This window comes from Suillus subalutaceus (genome assembly GCF_016647625.1).
Source record: "Suillus subalutaceus strain FC151 chromosome Unknown DFJ58scaffold_90, whole genome shotgun sequence".
Taxonomy (NCBI): Eukaryota; Fungi; Basidiomycota; class Agaricomycetes; order Boletales; family Suillaceae; genus Suillus; species Suillus subalutaceus.
In genome coordinates this window covers 109,806-123,974 of record NW_024540339.1, presented here as the reverse complement: position 1 = coordinate 123,974, position 14,169 = coordinate 109,806, and the positions used below count along the sequence as shown (strand labels likewise).

The following is a 14,169-nucleotide window of genomic DNA, read 5'->3' as shown; positions in this document are numbered from 1 at the left end:
ACTATTATTGTGCATCAACGTAAGCTTAATATTCAAACTTGAGTTTTGCACGGCTCGGGACAAAATTAGAGAGGCAATGGTTCGTTATGATTAGTGGCACTCTAGTCCTCTAGGGACCATTTTCAACAAGGTGCAAATGGGCTGGAGGAGGTGGGCCGCTTTAGGGTATTATCTTCTGGAAAAAAAAAGTAACTAGTCTGCATATGTAATTAGAAGTGCGACCCTAGCTCTATGCCTCTTTCAGCAACTCAGACAACTGAACACTCTCAGAATACTTGTTCGGCATCTTCCTCGCCTTCATGATGATTATCGTCATGATCGGTAGAAAAAAGCAGGCGTTGATGCGCGTCGCTATCATCAGACCCCTGATGCTTTGTGGCGTTTCTATGAGTCACAATTCTGGAACGTTTCCGTAACGATGGAACATACCGCAAAATGATCATCTTCTCGATGCCCGAGGTTAGCAGCACTAAGCTCGAAATCGACCCCATGGACAGAATCTGACGAGTCACCCATATTTTCGTCATCTATTGTTATCATGTTTCCCTCCGCGTCCACTGATAGTCTACCATCGATGGAATTGCGGTACTTGTGGAACGTAAAAAGGCCAATCCCTACAGACCCCGTTAGAAGTGCCGCATTCATATAGCTTCGAAACGGACCGCAGACTGTGATACCTACGCCAACTATATTGAGTGGCGTAAGCTCTTCTTCATAAACCCAAGCCGCGATCGTAATGGTCGAGACTTCTTTGGCTATCCCGGCTATTGACATTGGCAAGACACCGGCACGTTGGATAATGCTTTTTTTGACCTAATTAGATGGCCTTGTGGAATTGAGTGCATGGTCATAAACGTACTAATATTCACTCATGACCATACAAAACGCCACGATACCGGGGGCGACCAAGAATAGGCCCGTACGAAGGCTCGAGGCCATGTCCCGAAAGAATGGCGATGCATATATGTTAAACCATCCCTCCCAGATGATGCTAATGAGGGCTGTTGTGGCGCCTATTGCAGGAGACAACCAGAATATGGTAGCCGCAGGATTATCTAGACCCATATTCTTGTTCTTCATGAGCAGTTGCGTGAGGCTCCAGCGGAGACCTCCACATGCACTGGCGGTCATCACAAGTAAAAATCCGGGAAGAACGAAGGCCGTTTCAGAAGCAACCATAAGGATCACCCCGCCAAAAATGAGAAGGATGACGACGACGAGTCGTAGCGAAAACACTTCCAAACGGAAGAAAAATGCAAAGAATAATACGAAGATGAGAGAAGATGACTTGCACATTGCTGTAGACAACCAGATGTATGAGTTAAGCGTAAATTACATGTTAAAATTTTAAACATAGGCCAGCGTCTGGCCAAGTTCAGAACTGACAACTCACTATAAAATGATAGAGCAATGGTCTTGAGTGACACATTTGACAGACCAATATCGAGACCGGTAGCAACGGCAGTAGGAACTGCTTTCTTGCTTCAAAGAGGCCACAATTAGAACTGGTGTCCAGTGAGGACACAAACTGCCCGACGGGTACTAGTTGTTGCGAGAAAGCACGCACCCATAATCTTTTACCGAAGGACTTCTCTCTGGACGGAAATGATGCGGGAACCAGACGCGAAGAGTAGCAGCCAAGACAAACTGAACAGACATGTGCAAGGTAGTCACGAAGAGCGGATACGGAAATGCGAAATGGTCTGGCGAAAACATCCACTTGTTGTACAGAGACAGTATGGTTGCGAATATATACCTATGCAGTTGACACATGAACCTGTTTCAGGAGCCTGACAGTAACACCCACGTACCATGAAGCTAGGAAGCATGCATTGATGATGGCAGTTCTCCACCATATTCGCTGTTTCTCTGCAAGCGACGCAATATGAATGTTGGATTCGCCATGACCGCCCTCCCTGAAGCTTGATTCCACCGGTATGTATGAGTGACGACCTTCAGTGTCATTTTCAGCATAGTAAGCCATGTACAGTAGTACTACGGATGATGGCGGGTATACTGTACCCGCGCGTGAAGCGTTTAACAGGCGTGGGAATTTTCAATTGGAAGACAACCCACAAGGATCTATCTCTAAAAAGTGACATGGAGTATACACGCTAAGTTACTCCTTGTGTCAGACGGGCGTCGGGAAGTCTGCATCTTTGGCAACGCTTCATTTTATGGTTACTTTCATTAACCAACGCGCCATAAACTTCCGCCAAGACTTCCGGTAAACCATGTTACCCAAAAGGAGCATTCTATTGCAATTGCACACCGGTTTCTTGGGGGTCGGTGGGGGCGACACTAGTACTCATCCCTGGGTAATCACGCCTGACACGACAGATCATTATCAAGAAAGTGCCTCTAACAAGCTCCTGTATCTCATACCATGTTCGCCAGTGGTCATACTGCTTTTGGTTCAGATATTCGCGCCATTCGTCTTTCTTCATTTCTGACCTGAATTGGGCGTGTTGCAGCAAGTCAAGATGGTGCAGTGCATGTGGGTAGCTAAACAAAGGCATCGGTCGCAGTATTGTAAACGCTCGCAAACTATGGACGAACTGTATGAATCTGGCATAATCCTTTTCTTTCCAGTACATGAGATACTCCAGATAGTTAATGAATGCAGGTTGGTCAAGAATATTCTGCTGTGCGAGAGAATGGAGGTAGTATGGGTTTGCCAGCGACTGCACGAATTCCAGTTCAAGCTCAAATTTGTCGCGATTGGCAGCTCGTGGATCTTCTGTCGTGGCCTGAGGCGATTGAGCAGGGTCAGAAGCCATCATATTGTCAGTGCAAGTGGAAAAAGCTTGTTACGAACGGAAACCAAACAAGGGTCACGTGGCAAACCGAGGTTCGACGCGGTAAGTTCTTATTTTGCTTTACACGTCGTGAACGATGTCAGACGAGGACTCCAGTGGCTGGCAACTTACAGAATCTGACCCTGGGGTGTTCACGTATGTCGAAACGATGATAACTGATCTACCTGACTCACGCGACCGGTCACAGTGAGTTACTGAAGAGGCTCGGAGTGCCTTACATCGTCGATGACCTCTACTCACTTGACTCGGAATCGCTGGCGGCGCTACAGCCTGTACATGCTCTAATCTTCTTGTTTAAGTGGCTTCCTGAATCACCTGACAATGAGCCTGGTGTTCGCGCTGGTCACTATGATTCAGATTTCCCCGGATTCTTCGCTCATCAAACTGTGAACAACGCTTGTGCTACACTTGCCGTCGTCAACGCCCTGGGAAACATTGCCTCTCTCCCTGCCGGACCCCAGTTTATGGACCTCATGAATTTTACTACAGGCATGGACCCACAGACATGTGGGATGGCTATCACAAGCGCGGATTGGCTTCGAGAAGCTCATAACGCCCTTTCTCCACCTAGTGCTATCTCACTAGATGGTCTCGACCTTCCGAAGAAGAGCGAAGAAGCCTACCACTTTGTCGTATACCTTCCGGTACTGGGGAGTCTGTATGAACTTGATGGGCTGAAACCTTACCCAGTGCGGCATGGGGAATACGACGAATCCGGAGAGGGATGGGTTAAAAAAGCAAGGTACTTGGCGATACGCCTTCGCCATATTTCGCTATTGAATCCCCCTGTTTTCTAGGGAAGTTATCGAGAACCGGATACACACCTACCCACCCGGAGCAGTGAGCAAAAATGTGTTTTACGTTTTATATCTCAACTTATATTCTGCAGCTTGAGTTCAGCTTACTCGCTCTTCGAGATGACCCAATACCTGGAATGAGAAGACGTTTAGACGCTTTGCAAGGTACAGCAGGGGACGCTGAATTGAGTGATCTTATGAATAGACTTTCCAATGAAAACTCCAAGCGCGAGCGTTGGGCAGTGAGTACTAAATATTTTGTCACCGATCCTCACCCTTTTGATTCTGTTTTCGAAGTTTGAAAACAGCTCGCGTCGCCATAACCACATCGGCCTTGTGCATGCTTTGTTATTGGCTCTAGCAAAGGCTGGAAAGCTTGACTCGGCAAAAGCAGATGCGCAGAGAGTGATGCAAGAGCGCTTGGAGAGGCAAAGAGCGACGCATTCCTAGAGCGTACGGACAAAGATTAATGTATAGTCACAGTAAGGTTTTCGAAGTTTCAATCTGGTCACACAGCTGACCTTGCCCGCAGTGCATTGAGTACACCTTAATCCCGGTATCATCATCGCTTGCCAAGTTTGACTAGTGATGACAATAGAGCTCTCTTGGTGCCCAGTGTGAATAATACTTTCATTGATCTCCTCGAGTTCACGTACACAAGTTTGTTCCTGAACATTTTTCTTGCATTATTCTTACGTCTCAGTGGGCGGTCTTTTCAAATCGGGAAGTCTGACAAGCCGTTACAAATAATGAAGCAGGAAGCTGCGGACTAAGCGCTAAGCACGATCGGCACGCTCACCAGGTCCACCTCGTATGATGCTTACGATCGAGTCCAGAATTCAACTTGTGTCAGGTAATAATTTGTATTTCCGATACTTGTCTGCGGCTAAACTAGTGAGAATCCGTACGGCGCGACCGTAGGTTACACAATGCCACTCCTGGGATTTGGCGTGTATCAAAATTACACCACCCGGGCCTCAGTTCTTGAGGCGCTTCGAGCGGGCTTTAGGTGAAGCGGTTCATGACTATTGGTGATGTCTCCCTCATTGTAATGAACTATTCCAGACACGTGGATTCAGCCCAAGCTTACCGCAATGAAACGGCGGTTGGAGAAGCTGTCAGAGATAGCGGCATTGACCGAGGAGAACTTTTCATTAGTGCGTGTCACAAGGCAGTCCAGGAAATGAGCTTCCATCCCTTACCGAACGTTAGCGACAAAATGTGTCAGCAAAAACCATGGGTATGAAAGCACGCTGAAGGGCATTGATGAATCTCTTGCTAAATTCGGCTTTGGTGAGTCACTCGCCTCATGCATGTTGAACAAATTCGAGGCATTCTTACGTCTTGAATCAGAGTACATCGACTTGTTTCTCATTCATGACCCGTGTTCTGGCACTGAGCGCCGCCTAGCCACATACAGAGCCTTACAAGATGCCCGTGATGCGGGAAAAATACGATCTATTGGGGTTTCAAATTAGTGCGTTTTCTACATTGTTTTCCTGCTAAAGAAGACTTATATCGTAACGCAACATTTTTTATAGCGCGATCAAGCATTTGGAAGAGATTGCAGATGCAAAATATGATATGCCTGCGGTGAATCAAATTGAGGCATGCAACTGATTTTGATGAGCAGCACACTCCGCTTATTGCATGCTGGCAGCTTCACCCGTTTTGCCAGCAGCGGCCCATAGTGGACTATTGCCGTGAGCACTCGATCGTGGTCCAAGCCTACTGCCCGATCATGCGAGGGAAAATGGATCATCCGATCATTCAAACTATAGCGCAGAATGTTAGTTCTGCTTCTAAGGTGCTACACCAGATATGATTATGATTCAAAATCTTTTTAGCATAGTCGTGATGCAGCCCAAGTGCTCCTTCGTTGGTCACTTCAAAAAGGGTTTGGCGCTATCGTTTCATCTTTCAATTTGAATTTACATCCAATGGTTTAGGTTTATTCCGCTGCCCAAATCGGCAACGCCAGAGCGTATCAGGTCAAACGCTCAACTGTACGATTTTGAGCTCGGGCCCGAAGAGATGGAGCGCCTGGACGGACTTGACCGTGGAAAGGACGGGTCCATCAGCTGGAATCCTGTTGATGCTCCCTAATTGTTGTTAGCGCGAGCTTGGTATCAGTTCCCCATTGATTCAAAGGCTCAATTGGACGATTTTGAGCTCGGGCCCGAAGAGATTGAGCGACTTGACGGGCTTGACCGTGGAAAGGACGGGTCCATCAGCTGAAATCCTGTTGATGCTCCCTAATTGTTGTTAGCGCGAGCTTGGTATCAGTTCCCCGTTGATTCAGACTGAAAGAGGCTTATCGATCAAATTCACTTGGTCGCATGACCCATCGTTGTCTTCGTCGCTCAGAAAGGGTTCCGATAATGGATGCCTCGTTCCTTGTGATGACGCCTTTCGCGTCCTTTATGAGGCGATAACTGGATATACAGGCGAGATGAAATTCGTTCAGCTACGTGTATCCACACCAACGCAACCCACGAGTGGTCATGTGGTAGACATCTTGTGACTTATTGTGGGCAATGTTGGGCATTGTTGCATGAAAATTAATGTACCAGGAAGTTGAGCGCTTAAATTAGATCGCGGGAAGATCATTTGATGCTCCTCGACAGCATGCATTGCATCTGTTTGATTGCCAATCAGGAAAGTCAGGATTTCGACCCCAAACATTTTGGATTTAATATCGGGTCGATAAAACGTACTTGGTTGCCTGGGAGGATTTAAATGTCATGATGTGATGGATCAAGCGAATGGAATATTTGATACGTGGGGGCCTGCGTAGGTACAATCCAGCCAGCCCTCATGCACATGGTCAAAATTTTCTTCGAGTTCAACCAGTATATTGGAAGCACGTGCATGAGAGCACATGCATCTGACTCCACTACTATGAATCATGCATCATGATTCAACGTTTGATCATTTGCACGCTACTCAGTGATGTGACCCATAGCAAGAACCTTGCCAGCGGCCAGCTCTGATCAATTCACTAGAGTCACTATCTGCAAACTCACCAGTGCTATACCAGGAGGGTACTAGTTTTCGACACAAATTTAACTATAAACGATACGCGTTTCTTACGTAACACGGCTACATTACCCCAACATTACCCGGCGGCTCTATGGTGACAGCTTTACTATGTACTCTGAATGACTGAATGTAGGGGATTCCATCAAACCTTGGCTTTGTACTTGATCGCTATTGGTTGGTCCTTGGCCACCAGAATTGCAAGTAACTCAAGGCGCAATCACTAACAGGCAATCGACTGAAAGCTTTCGAGTTTGCGCCAGTGTCGATTGGATTGGACCTCATTGTTTTATCAACTAGATGGTACAATCATCATTTGGAGAGAGTGCATGGTCCGGGCCAAGTCCGGGCACCGTGATTCTTTGAATGGATTTTGTACCTACACATTTAGTACGTCTGATTGCGAATCTAGTATAGCATTGATCCTTTCAGGATCTTGTACAATTTCAGGCCGTCCCACAAGGAATGTCCTGTCGGGTTGCTGTCGGCATTTTTGATTCTACCGGCTGCACATCGAGACATGGGTCGAACCTCGGCATTCTGACATCACCGTCCTTGGGTTGAGGCCCGGAACATAACCTGGTTCTCGACCGACTAACTGACTAGTATAAATACGGACGGTGGCTAGCCTCAAGGTCTGCAGGTTCTTCGCACCGGAAAGGTCATCCACTTCTCTGCTGTACTGTATGGAAACAGAGCTGTCTTCACCTTACACCTCGCGCGAGATGCGGAATAATTCAGAACAACTATCACTCTCTGTAGATTCGTCTAGATTCTCCAATGGTGCTAGCAACGATGGAGTTTCGTTGAATACATCCGCAACCGTCGTATGCGATGCCGAGAAAGTTCTTGCTACACCCGAATGGTGGATGAGTAAGTACCTTCCCGTAAGTCTACTTCCCTCCGAGTCGGATCCTACCTTCTAGCTAGACGCTTATCGGCGGTGTACATCTCATTTGCAGAGTTATTCGGCTGGGCGAATGTTCAAGTTTAATAACCCGAACTCATATAACTGGGCAAATAACCTACTTGCTGGTCTGGCGATCCTTTTCTATGTCAGTAATTGCACGTTCCTTGTCTATCAAAAGCTGATTAATCGACTAGGGTTATGACCAAGGGTATACCTTCCTGCGTTCCCTCTTCTGAGTGAATGTTAACGCATCGACGAGCAGAGTCATGTCCCAAGTAAACCTTAATGAGGATTACCTGAAATTGATGGGCATATACCCCACCATGGGAAACTCACGTAACCTGGCGGCCCTTGGAGGAATAGTTTCTGTAAGTTGGCAGCTTCTTGATAGTAACCTTTCTTGCACGTCGATTAGGTTTATTACGGCGGTTCTCTCATTGGAGCACTCCTTGGCGGTTCCATTGCCGACAGGTCGGGCCGTATCGCTGCCATAATATTGGGTGTCATTATCTCGATTATCGGAGCAATATTCCAAGCCTCCGCGATGAACATCACCTGGATGTGTTGCGCACGAGTCGTGACTGGTCTCGGTGTGGGAGCCATCGACGCAGGTGGATAACCCGCTGTTCTTATCTTGATCCTTTGTGCTCATCTTTATTAAAGTCATTCCTGTTTGGAGCAGTGAAGTTTCGCCACATCAAGCACGAGGCGGCTTTCTTGCCATTGAGTTCTTCCTAAACATCAGTGGACTGTCATTGGCATATTGGATAGAGATGTCAGTCCATTCTAAACACCCTGTTATAAACAAATGGCCTGATGCATTTGTAGATTTGCGAGCATGAATCAGAATCAGGTAATGGCATGGCGCACACCTCTAGCTCTGCAAGTTGTTTTTCTGCTCGCTATCCTCGGTTCGTCCCGATCCTTTACCCAGCCTAACTTATGTTAAACCATCGCAGCGCTTGTACCTTTCTTTCCGGAGTCCCCTCGATGGCTGGCGAAAGTTGGCCGTGTCTCCGAGGCACGTACTGTGTTGCAGGCCACTCGTAAGGACGGAGTTGAGGCTGAGCTCGGTGCCATTGTGCGGAGCGTGATGCATGACCAGCAGCACGCAGAGAACAATAGTTATCTTCGGATGCTATTCCCGAGGACAAAGAGCCAGCGCGAACTACGATGGAGAGTTGCTCTAAGTGTATGGCTGCAGATTATGCAAGAGCTCGTTGGCATCGGAGTCATCACTGTCTACGGCAAAGCACTTTCCTCTACCGGCTCTCGCACTTTCTCTGACGTCATATATAGCCATCGATCTTATTCAAGGTGCTGGTTTCAGCCAAGGCGAGGCAAAACTCTTGGCCGGATTCAATAACCTGTCATACATGTTCAGCGTGCTCTTTGCCGTGTTCACTCTGGACAGGTTTGGCCGGCGAAGTACAATGGTATGGGGGGCTGCTGGCATGGCGTTGCTCCTGCTCATTGGCGGCATCTTGGACAAATGTGATATACGGTTACTCTCCGTTGTTTGATTGTCACTCATATCACTTGATAGACGCGCAGGCGGGGGGCCCCAATCAACGGGCATATGGCGCCGGTGTTGTAGCCATGACAGTAAGCAACTGATTCCGGTATCGTGAAGAACATTTTTGTGAATGATGTGCCTCTCAGTTCCTCTATACTGGCACGTTTGGCGCCACCTGGTTAGTAACTCCGTGGCTTTATCCAACTGAACTCTTTCGTGAGTGAGATCAATTCCATTTGCCCAATTTTGTTCTCTGAAACAATGCAGCCTACTATGTTCGCGCCAAAGGAGGCGCATGGTCTGTTGTTGGATGGTCCATAGGAAATGGCATCGTGACTATGATTACCGTAAGCCGTCGAACAATCGAACATTTGCAAATGAATTGATGGTCGTTTCTCTAGCCTTTCCTGTTTCAGGCGATCGAATATGGTGTTCTCCTACTCCTCTTTGGCCTCAACATATTCGTAATCCCCTTTATCATTTTCATGTGTATGGCCTACGTCTTACCGTTTTCAATGTGTGATCCTATTGATGCGGCGGTTCCATTTTGTAGATCCGGAAACTTCGGGTCGTCCTCTCGAAGCAAATCGATGATTTCTTCAGCAATGCGACATCTTGGAACGTTTTCACCGCGTCTAAACAAATACGGGAGCAAGGTTTCACAGACTATCGATGGACACGCAAATACCATGATGGAATTGAACAGCCAAATACAGATGTATACGCTGAGAGGCACGGGTGGGCGAACAAGCTGAGGCGCCGTGCTTCGGATGCAGGACTCATGTAACAAAGTCTTTGCACAATGTTTTTTGTATGCTAACACTTGTATAATTTAAATGCTGTAACATTGCAATCGTGTTATCCGGAAGTTCCGTCGTACAGAAGTTCAACTTGCTAGATCTAACTCGAAAACACACAAACTATGTTCTCAGTATCCCTAGAAACAGATACTATGTTCTCTTTCGAAGATGGAACGATGGTAAAAAGGTCAAGTTTCGACATATCACACTCTGAACATTGGATTCAGGGGCAAAAGGATGAATTTTCCATATACAACACGTAAGTAATTTAAATAGTATTATCCTGAGGTTCCGTCAGACAGACGCTCAACTCGTTGGGTGTGGCTTCACCAGGCTGCAAGCAGCTCGACAATGCACAAACCCAAACGTCCTCGAGATCTCCGCAAGCGGTGACCATGTTCTCTGTCGAACGAGTGAGCGCTAGTGTCATCCAGCGGAATTGAAGGATGTGGCATGTGTAAACATGCGAGACTCGAGTTAGTTTCTATAAAATAGATCCTAGCTGAGTATGTTCTGAAGAACCATAAAGTTTGAGGACTAGTTTATATACATTCTTGTTGATGGTCCGTGCGTGGGATACTTGTATCAATACCTAAATGCCTGTTTTGGAAGGCAATAAAGTAATAAACTTAAAATGTAGCTCTTACAGCTCCATCATGTCTACCGACGTCTTGTCACATTTTGGGGTTCTTGACGAACTCATACAGGTTATCTACCAGGGTTTTGATCGATTTGTCGTACTGTCACAAGTAACCGAATCTGCATGGTCGATTTACTTAGGCCTCAAGGGACCAGAAGGCAGGTGGTGGCGAGGCTCGTGGTCCGCCAAACATATCCTTAACATCACCAACGTTCGTGTCAAGGCCTTTCAACTACCCTTACCCTTATCGTACGTCATTCTAGGGTGTGCAATCAGGCCAGGTGCTTGAGAACTTCGCTGAAAAGCTTCGGACCACGTTTGTAAATGGTGACCTCACCATTGGAGAATGGACTGAGAAGGACTCGGACATCAACGTGAATACTACTCTTGATGTATGGATTATGCCGGGCCGACAACCCACAACTTTATTAGCTCACCTTTGGGCCAACTACCAAGCTTCCACTGCACATGGCCCTGAAAGAACTGTCGGCAGCCGAAGCCGCATCTCATGCAACCGCGGTGTTAACTGAAGTAAGGCACATGAGTTGTTGGCTGCTCACCGACAATATTTGACTCGTGACAAGATTGCACTACAAGCTCAGTCCCGCAAATGCCAACTAAACCCCCCTTTTCTCGCCCCGCAATGTCACCGTTATCGCAGAGTCATCCCACGCTAATTCAGGTCCGCTGCGTCCCTTGTCAGCATTGATGTGCACATTGAGCTCATTGCCATAGCTTCAACGCTTCCGTCGAAACCCACACCCTTGGGCCTGAGCCAGGTTCCTGTCCCTGCTGTCAATCAGGCAGCTGAACGGAAAATCAAAGCTCTTGAAGCGGAACTTGCTCGTTCAAAGGAAAGGCCCCCGACAGGTAACATGATATCCAGTAAGCCTCCATTTGCCACGTACTCAGAGGCAGCTGATTCTACTGCAGAACAGAACCTTCAACAAGCTCTCGACCTCCGAAGGGCGCATCTTTGGCCAACCCGAATAAAAAGGCAAGGAAGTACCAAGCTCTCGAATTCGAGAGTGATGAAGACTAGTCAGCTGTGTATGTCACATGGGCCGCAAAGCATTAAATATTTCACTGGTGCCTGGGCATTGGGCAATGGCCGGATCCTGCTAAGTACTGCGGTGTCACTGACAACAGGAAATGAGTAAAATATCTATTAAGTTGAGTTATCCTAATGGCAACATCTTCCAACTCGTACGGCAACGCATGTTGCGGCTCATGACGTTAACGGCGATTCTTTCACGGATGGCCTTATCCTGATCGAGTGAGCTTGCGGGTGCTTGCCATGATGAAAGGTTCACCCCAAAGGCTAACAGCAATTAGCATGTTCCGTTGACTTTACCGAATAAGAACATGGGGCAACTCCCGAAATAGACTATGCATAAGCGCTAAAAGCCTTCATACACGTTTACAAAAAAACGCACGACCCTAGTACCTTATATAAAGCTGCATTCCGACAGTTAACACAATACCCTTGACATCGACTCATTGACTTTCATCTATCATGTCCTTTTCGTTCGGTTTCTGCTGCCCCACCTGCCGGGCAGGTTAGCAGCAGCGACAATGGGCTCTCTGTTGAATTCATGTTCTCTCAGATCATGGGCGCAGTGCAGAAATCTGTAAGCTCCGTTTCTCCATGTAAGACACTCCAAAAGACAGCCGCTGATGCATCGATACATAGCAAGTTGAGATATCAGATCTCCGGCAGGAATGTGCTGACCTACGGTTGGCAAACGCAAGTTTGGAACGTCAGATCCGGGAAGGGTTTCAGGTGAGCGGGATGACTTTGCACTTCAACAGATTCTAAGTTCCAGGGTTTTTTTCAATTGCAACAGCAAAATGGGAACGGAAACTATTACGCCGGCTCGCGTATAGGCTCTGGCTTTGTCACCCCAGTGCCCGGCAGCCCTCAGCTCCGAGCCAAATCCCCATTCCTATCTCCGCACAGTATCCCATCCCTTGTCGCTGTACCCACCAGTCACTTTCCGTCGTCTCCACTGGGTGATAATGCGGTTGCACCTTTCCAACATGCTGTCCGCGACATTCCCGGGTTCTACGTTGTAATTCCCGCAGGAGGCGCTGGTACGCGACTATGGCCACTTTCGCGAGAAGAGCACCCCAAATTCCTTCTCGACTTGACTCTCAAGGGACGTTCTTTGATCCAAGCTACCTGGGACCGTCTTCTCCCTCTTTCATCTCCCCTCCGCACCACCGTGGTCGCAGGTCCCGGCCATGTCAAGTCCATCCGCGAGCAACTGCCTGACCTTCTCTCGCATAACTTGATTTGCGAGCCTGGTCCGAAGGATTCCATGGCAGCTATCGGACTTGCCGCAGCTGTCCTTGCGAAAAGAGACCCAAATGCCGTCATCGGTTCATTTGCTGCAGACCACATGATTTCAGGCGACGATGCCTTCCTATCTGCCGTTGCAGAAGCTGTCGAAGTAGCGAAGAAAGATTATCTCGTTACCATTGGAATTGCACCCTCTCACCCTTCCACCGGCTTTGGTTATATTCGACTCGGAAATAAACTAGGCATCAAGGAAGCCCCAAATGCGAGGCTAGTCTCCAGCTTCAAAGAAAAACCTGACGCGCGTACTGCCGCTGCATATATCGGTACTGGAAATTACCGATGGAATGCTGGAATGTTCGTTACGAAAGCGACTGTTCTCTTGGACCTTCTTAAGGACTACAAGCCGGAACTCCACGACGGGTTACAAAAGATCGCAGCAGCGTGGGACGACGAGACGTTGCGCCAGGCTGCTCTCAATGAAATCTGGCCCGAGCTCGAGAAGATCCCGATCGATAACGCAGTCGCAGAACCTGCTGCTGCTGAGGGTAAAGTTGCCGTAGTACCGGCGACATTTGGTATGTTTCCACATTTCAATTTCATCTGCAAAGAAGCGAACCGATATCGGACTTTAGGCTGGGATGACGTCGGAGACTTCTCTTCGCTCGCAGACCTACTGCCTGCTGAATCTAATCAACCTCGTGTCCTTGGGGACAGCTCTTTGGGTGATTCTTTTTACCTCTTCTCATAAAGTCCTCGTTGTTAATTTCATCTCCGTTCGACAGTGCTGACGGAACAAGTTGCTGGGGGAATTGTGGTACCCGGCTCAGGACGTCTTATCACATGCCTGGGCGTCGATGATCTGGTTATCGTCGACATGCCTGACACCCTCCTCGTCACCACGCGTGCACGATCGCAAGAGGTGAAGCGCCTCGTGAAGAAGTGTCGTGATGCGGGTTGGAAACAACTTCTCTGAACAGTTGTATCTCGGACTTCTGGAGTCGGAAACATCGGACTATATGACACAATGGATGCTCGTGGAAATGGGATTTGATTTCACACGCTCACAAACTTTCTCTGAAACTGACTATGCTCATACCATACCTTTTCGAGGCTCGTTAATCTCTTGTCCTTCTATGTACATTTGTATGTGGTGTTCGTTGATGGGTACTTATTCGTCTGCTGATATGGACTTATATGATCTAACACGTCATGATGTTCCCGCCACGATTCTGATGGCTTTCGGGCACTTGCGATTAGAGCGCGACAGTAACTGATCTGTCTGCGGTATCAGATATATCCTGATGCTCCCACGTCACAGCCATTACAATCAATGGAGGAGATCGTCG

At 47.8% G+C, this 14,169-nt stretch overlaps 7 protein-coding genes across 7 annotated transcripts; 5 read left to right on the top strand and 2 right to left on the bottom strand.

Annotated features, from left to right (window-relative positions):
* Positions 1-73: 73 nt before the first annotated feature.
* Positions 74-2,097, bottom strand: DFJ58DRAFT_799205 (triose-phosphate transporter family-domain-containing protein). The gene is made up of 7 exons (XM_041390733.1): positions 1,812-2,097; positions 1,568-1,756; positions 1,394-1,482; positions 860-1,298; positions 663-802; positions 430-614; positions 74-371 (listed from the first exon to the last, which is right to left on the bottom strand). Exons 1-7 carry the CDS (start codon positions 1,982-1,984, stop codon positions 267-269), a joined length of 1,320 nt encoding a protein of 439 aa, XP_041241424.1. The 5' UTR covers positions 1,985-2,097; the 3' UTR covers positions 74-266.
* Positions 2,030-2,813, bottom strand: DFJ58DRAFT_799201 (SOH1-domain-containing protein). Its single transcript, XM_041390732.1, has 3 exons — positions 2,560-2,813; positions 2,386-2,505; positions 2,030-2,328 (listed from the first exon to the last, which is right to left on the bottom strand). Exons 1-3 carry the CDS (start codon positions 2,781-2,783, stop codon positions 2,256-2,258), a joined length of 417 nt encoding a protein of 138 aa, XP_041241423.1. The 5' UTR covers positions 2,784-2,813; the 3' UTR covers positions 2,030-2,255.
* A 27-nt stretch (positions 2,814-2,840) lies between these two features.
* On the top strand, positions 2,841-4,311 carry DFJ58DRAFT_799199 (ubiquitin carboxyl-terminal hydrolase). The gene is made up of 6 exons (XM_041390731.1): positions 2,841-2,954; positions 3,007-3,561; positions 3,617-3,659; positions 3,709-3,858; positions 3,914-4,098; positions 4,149-4,311. Exons 1-5 carry the CDS (start codon positions 2,896-2,898, stop codon positions 4,064-4,066), a joined length of 960 nt encoding a protein of 319 aa, XP_041241422.1. The 5' UTR covers positions 2,841-2,895; the 3' UTR covers positions 4,067-4,098; positions 4,149-4,311.
* A 102-nt stretch (positions 4,312-4,413) lies between these two features.
* DFJ58DRAFT_799198 (NADP-dependent oxidoreductase domain-containing protein) lies at positions 4,414-5,952 on the top strand. Its single transcript, XM_041390730.1, has 8 exons — positions 4,414-4,625; positions 4,682-4,773; positions 4,829-4,909; positions 4,970-5,093; positions 5,158-5,224; positions 5,277-5,405; positions 5,464-5,513; positions 5,566-5,952. Exons 1-8 carry the CDS (start codon positions 4,546-4,548, stop codon positions 5,720-5,722), a joined length of 780 nt encoding a protein of 259 aa, XP_041241421.1. The 5' UTR covers positions 4,414-4,545; the 3' UTR covers positions 5,723-5,952.
* Positions 5,953-7,341: 1,389 nt separating this feature from the next.
* DFJ58DRAFT_730536 (uncharacterized protein) lies at positions 7,342-9,868 on the top strand (the record flags this gene model as incomplete). The annotated part of the gene is made up of 14 exons (XM_041385913.1): positions 7,342-7,528; positions 7,586-7,710; positions 7,760-7,773; positions 7,828-7,933; positions 7,981-8,176; positions 8,229-8,340; positions 8,394-8,476; positions 8,525-8,757; positions 8,819-9,059; positions 9,112-9,170; positions 9,228-9,297; positions 9,349-9,428; positions 9,483-9,545; positions 9,635-9,868. The coding sequence occupies 14 exons, from the start codon at positions 7,342-7,344 to the stop codon at positions 9,866-9,868; spliced, it is 1,803 nt and encodes a 600-aa protein (XP_041241420.1).
* A 651-nt stretch (positions 9,869-10,519) lies between these two features.
* On the top strand, positions 10,520-11,705 carry DFJ58DRAFT_799187 (uncharacterized protein). Its single transcript, XM_041390729.1, has 6 exons — positions 10,520-10,732; positions 10,785-10,895; positions 10,954-11,052; positions 11,185-11,203; positions 11,257-11,406; positions 11,460-11,705. Exons 1-6 carry the CDS (start codon positions 10,538-10,540, stop codon positions 11,561-11,563), a joined length of 678 nt encoding a protein of 225 aa, XP_041241419.1. The 5' UTR covers positions 10,520-10,537; the 3' UTR covers positions 11,564-11,705.
* On the top strand, positions 11,674-13,796 carry DFJ58DRAFT_717341 (nucleotide-diphospho-sugar transferase; the record flags this gene model as incomplete). The annotated part of the gene is made up of 6 exons (XM_041384349.1): positions 11,674-11,727; positions 12,081-12,152; positions 12,215-12,304; positions 12,369-13,398; positions 13,456-13,545; positions 13,606-13,796. The coding sequence occupies 6 exons, from the start codon at positions 11,674-11,676 to the stop codon at positions 13,794-13,796; spliced, it is 1,527 nt and encodes a 508-aa protein (XP_041241418.1).
* Between the last annotated feature and the right edge of the window lie 373 nt (positions 13,797-14,169).

What these genes read in the sequence shown, in the direction of transcription:
- DFJ58DRAFT_799205 (XM_041390733.1), bottom strand. Translation starts at nt 1,984, where the DNA reads ATGGCTTACTATGCTGAAAATGACACTGAAGGTCGTCACTCATACATA. An exon ending in GCATGCTTCCTAGCTTCATG is followed by an intron (nt 1,757 to 1,811) that starts GTACGTGGGTGT and finishes TCAACTGCATAG; the next exon opens with GTATATATTCGCAACCATAC. An exon ending in CCTTCGGTAAAAGATTATGG is followed by an intron (nt 1,483 to 1,567) that starts GTGCGTGCTTTC and finishes GCCTCTTTGAAG; the next exon opens with CAAGAAAGCAGTTCCTACTG.
- DFJ58DRAFT_799201 (XM_041390732.1), bottom strand. Translation starts at nt 2,783, where the DNA reads ATGATGGCTTCTGACCCTGCTCAATCGCCTCAGGCCACGACAGAAGAT. An exon ending in GATTATGCCAGATTCATACA is followed by an intron (nt 2,506 to 2,559) that starts GTTCGTCCATAG and finishes GCCTTTGTTTAG; the next exon opens with CTACCCACATGCACTGCACC. An exon ending in TATGACCACTGGCGAACATG is followed by an intron (nt 2,329 to 2,385) that starts GTATGAGATACA and finishes CTGTCGTGTCAG; the next exon opens with GCGTGATTACCCAGGGATGA.
- DFJ58DRAFT_799199 (XM_041390731.1), top strand. Translation starts at nt 2,896, where the DNA reads ATGTCAGACGAGGACTCCAGTGGCTGGCAACTTACAGAATCTGACCCT. An exon ending in GGATGGGTTAAAAAAGCAAG is followed by an intron (nt 3,562 to 3,616) that starts GTACTTGGCGAT and finishes CCTGTTTTCTAG; the next exon opens with GGAAGTTATCGAGAACCGGA. An exon ending in CCAAGCGCGAGCGTTGGGCA is followed by an intron (nt 3,859 to 3,913) that starts GTGAGTACTAAA and finishes CTGTTTTCGAAG; the next exon opens with TTTGAAAACAGCTCGCGTCG.
- DFJ58DRAFT_799198 (XM_041390730.1), top strand. Translation starts at nt 4,546, where the DNA reads ATGCCACTCCTGGGATTTGGCGTGTATCAAAATTACACCACCCGGGCC. An exon ending in GCGCTTCGAGCGGGCTTTAG is followed by an intron (nt 4,626 to 4,681) that starts GTGAAGCGGTTC and finishes GAACTATTCCAG; the next exon opens with ACACGTGGATTCAGCCCAAG. An exon ending in TCTATTGGGGTTTCAAATTA is followed by an intron (nt 5,094 to 5,157) that starts GTGCGTTTTCTA and finishes CATTTTTTATAG; the next exon opens with CGCGATCAAGCATTTGGAAG.
- DFJ58DRAFT_799187 (XM_041390729.1), top strand. Translation starts at nt 10,538, where the DNA reads ATGTCTACCGACGTCTTGTCACATTTTGGGGTTCTTGACGAACTCATA. An exon ending in ATATCCTTAACATCACCAAC is followed by an intron (nt 10,733 to 10,784) that starts GTTCGTGTCAAG and finishes ACGTCATTCTAG; the next exon opens with GGTGTGCAATCAGGCCAGGT. An exon ending in AGAAGGACTCGGACATCAAC is followed by an intron (nt 10,896 to 10,953) that starts GTGAATACTACT and finishes CAACTTTATTAG; the next exon opens with CTCACCTTTGGGCCAACTAC.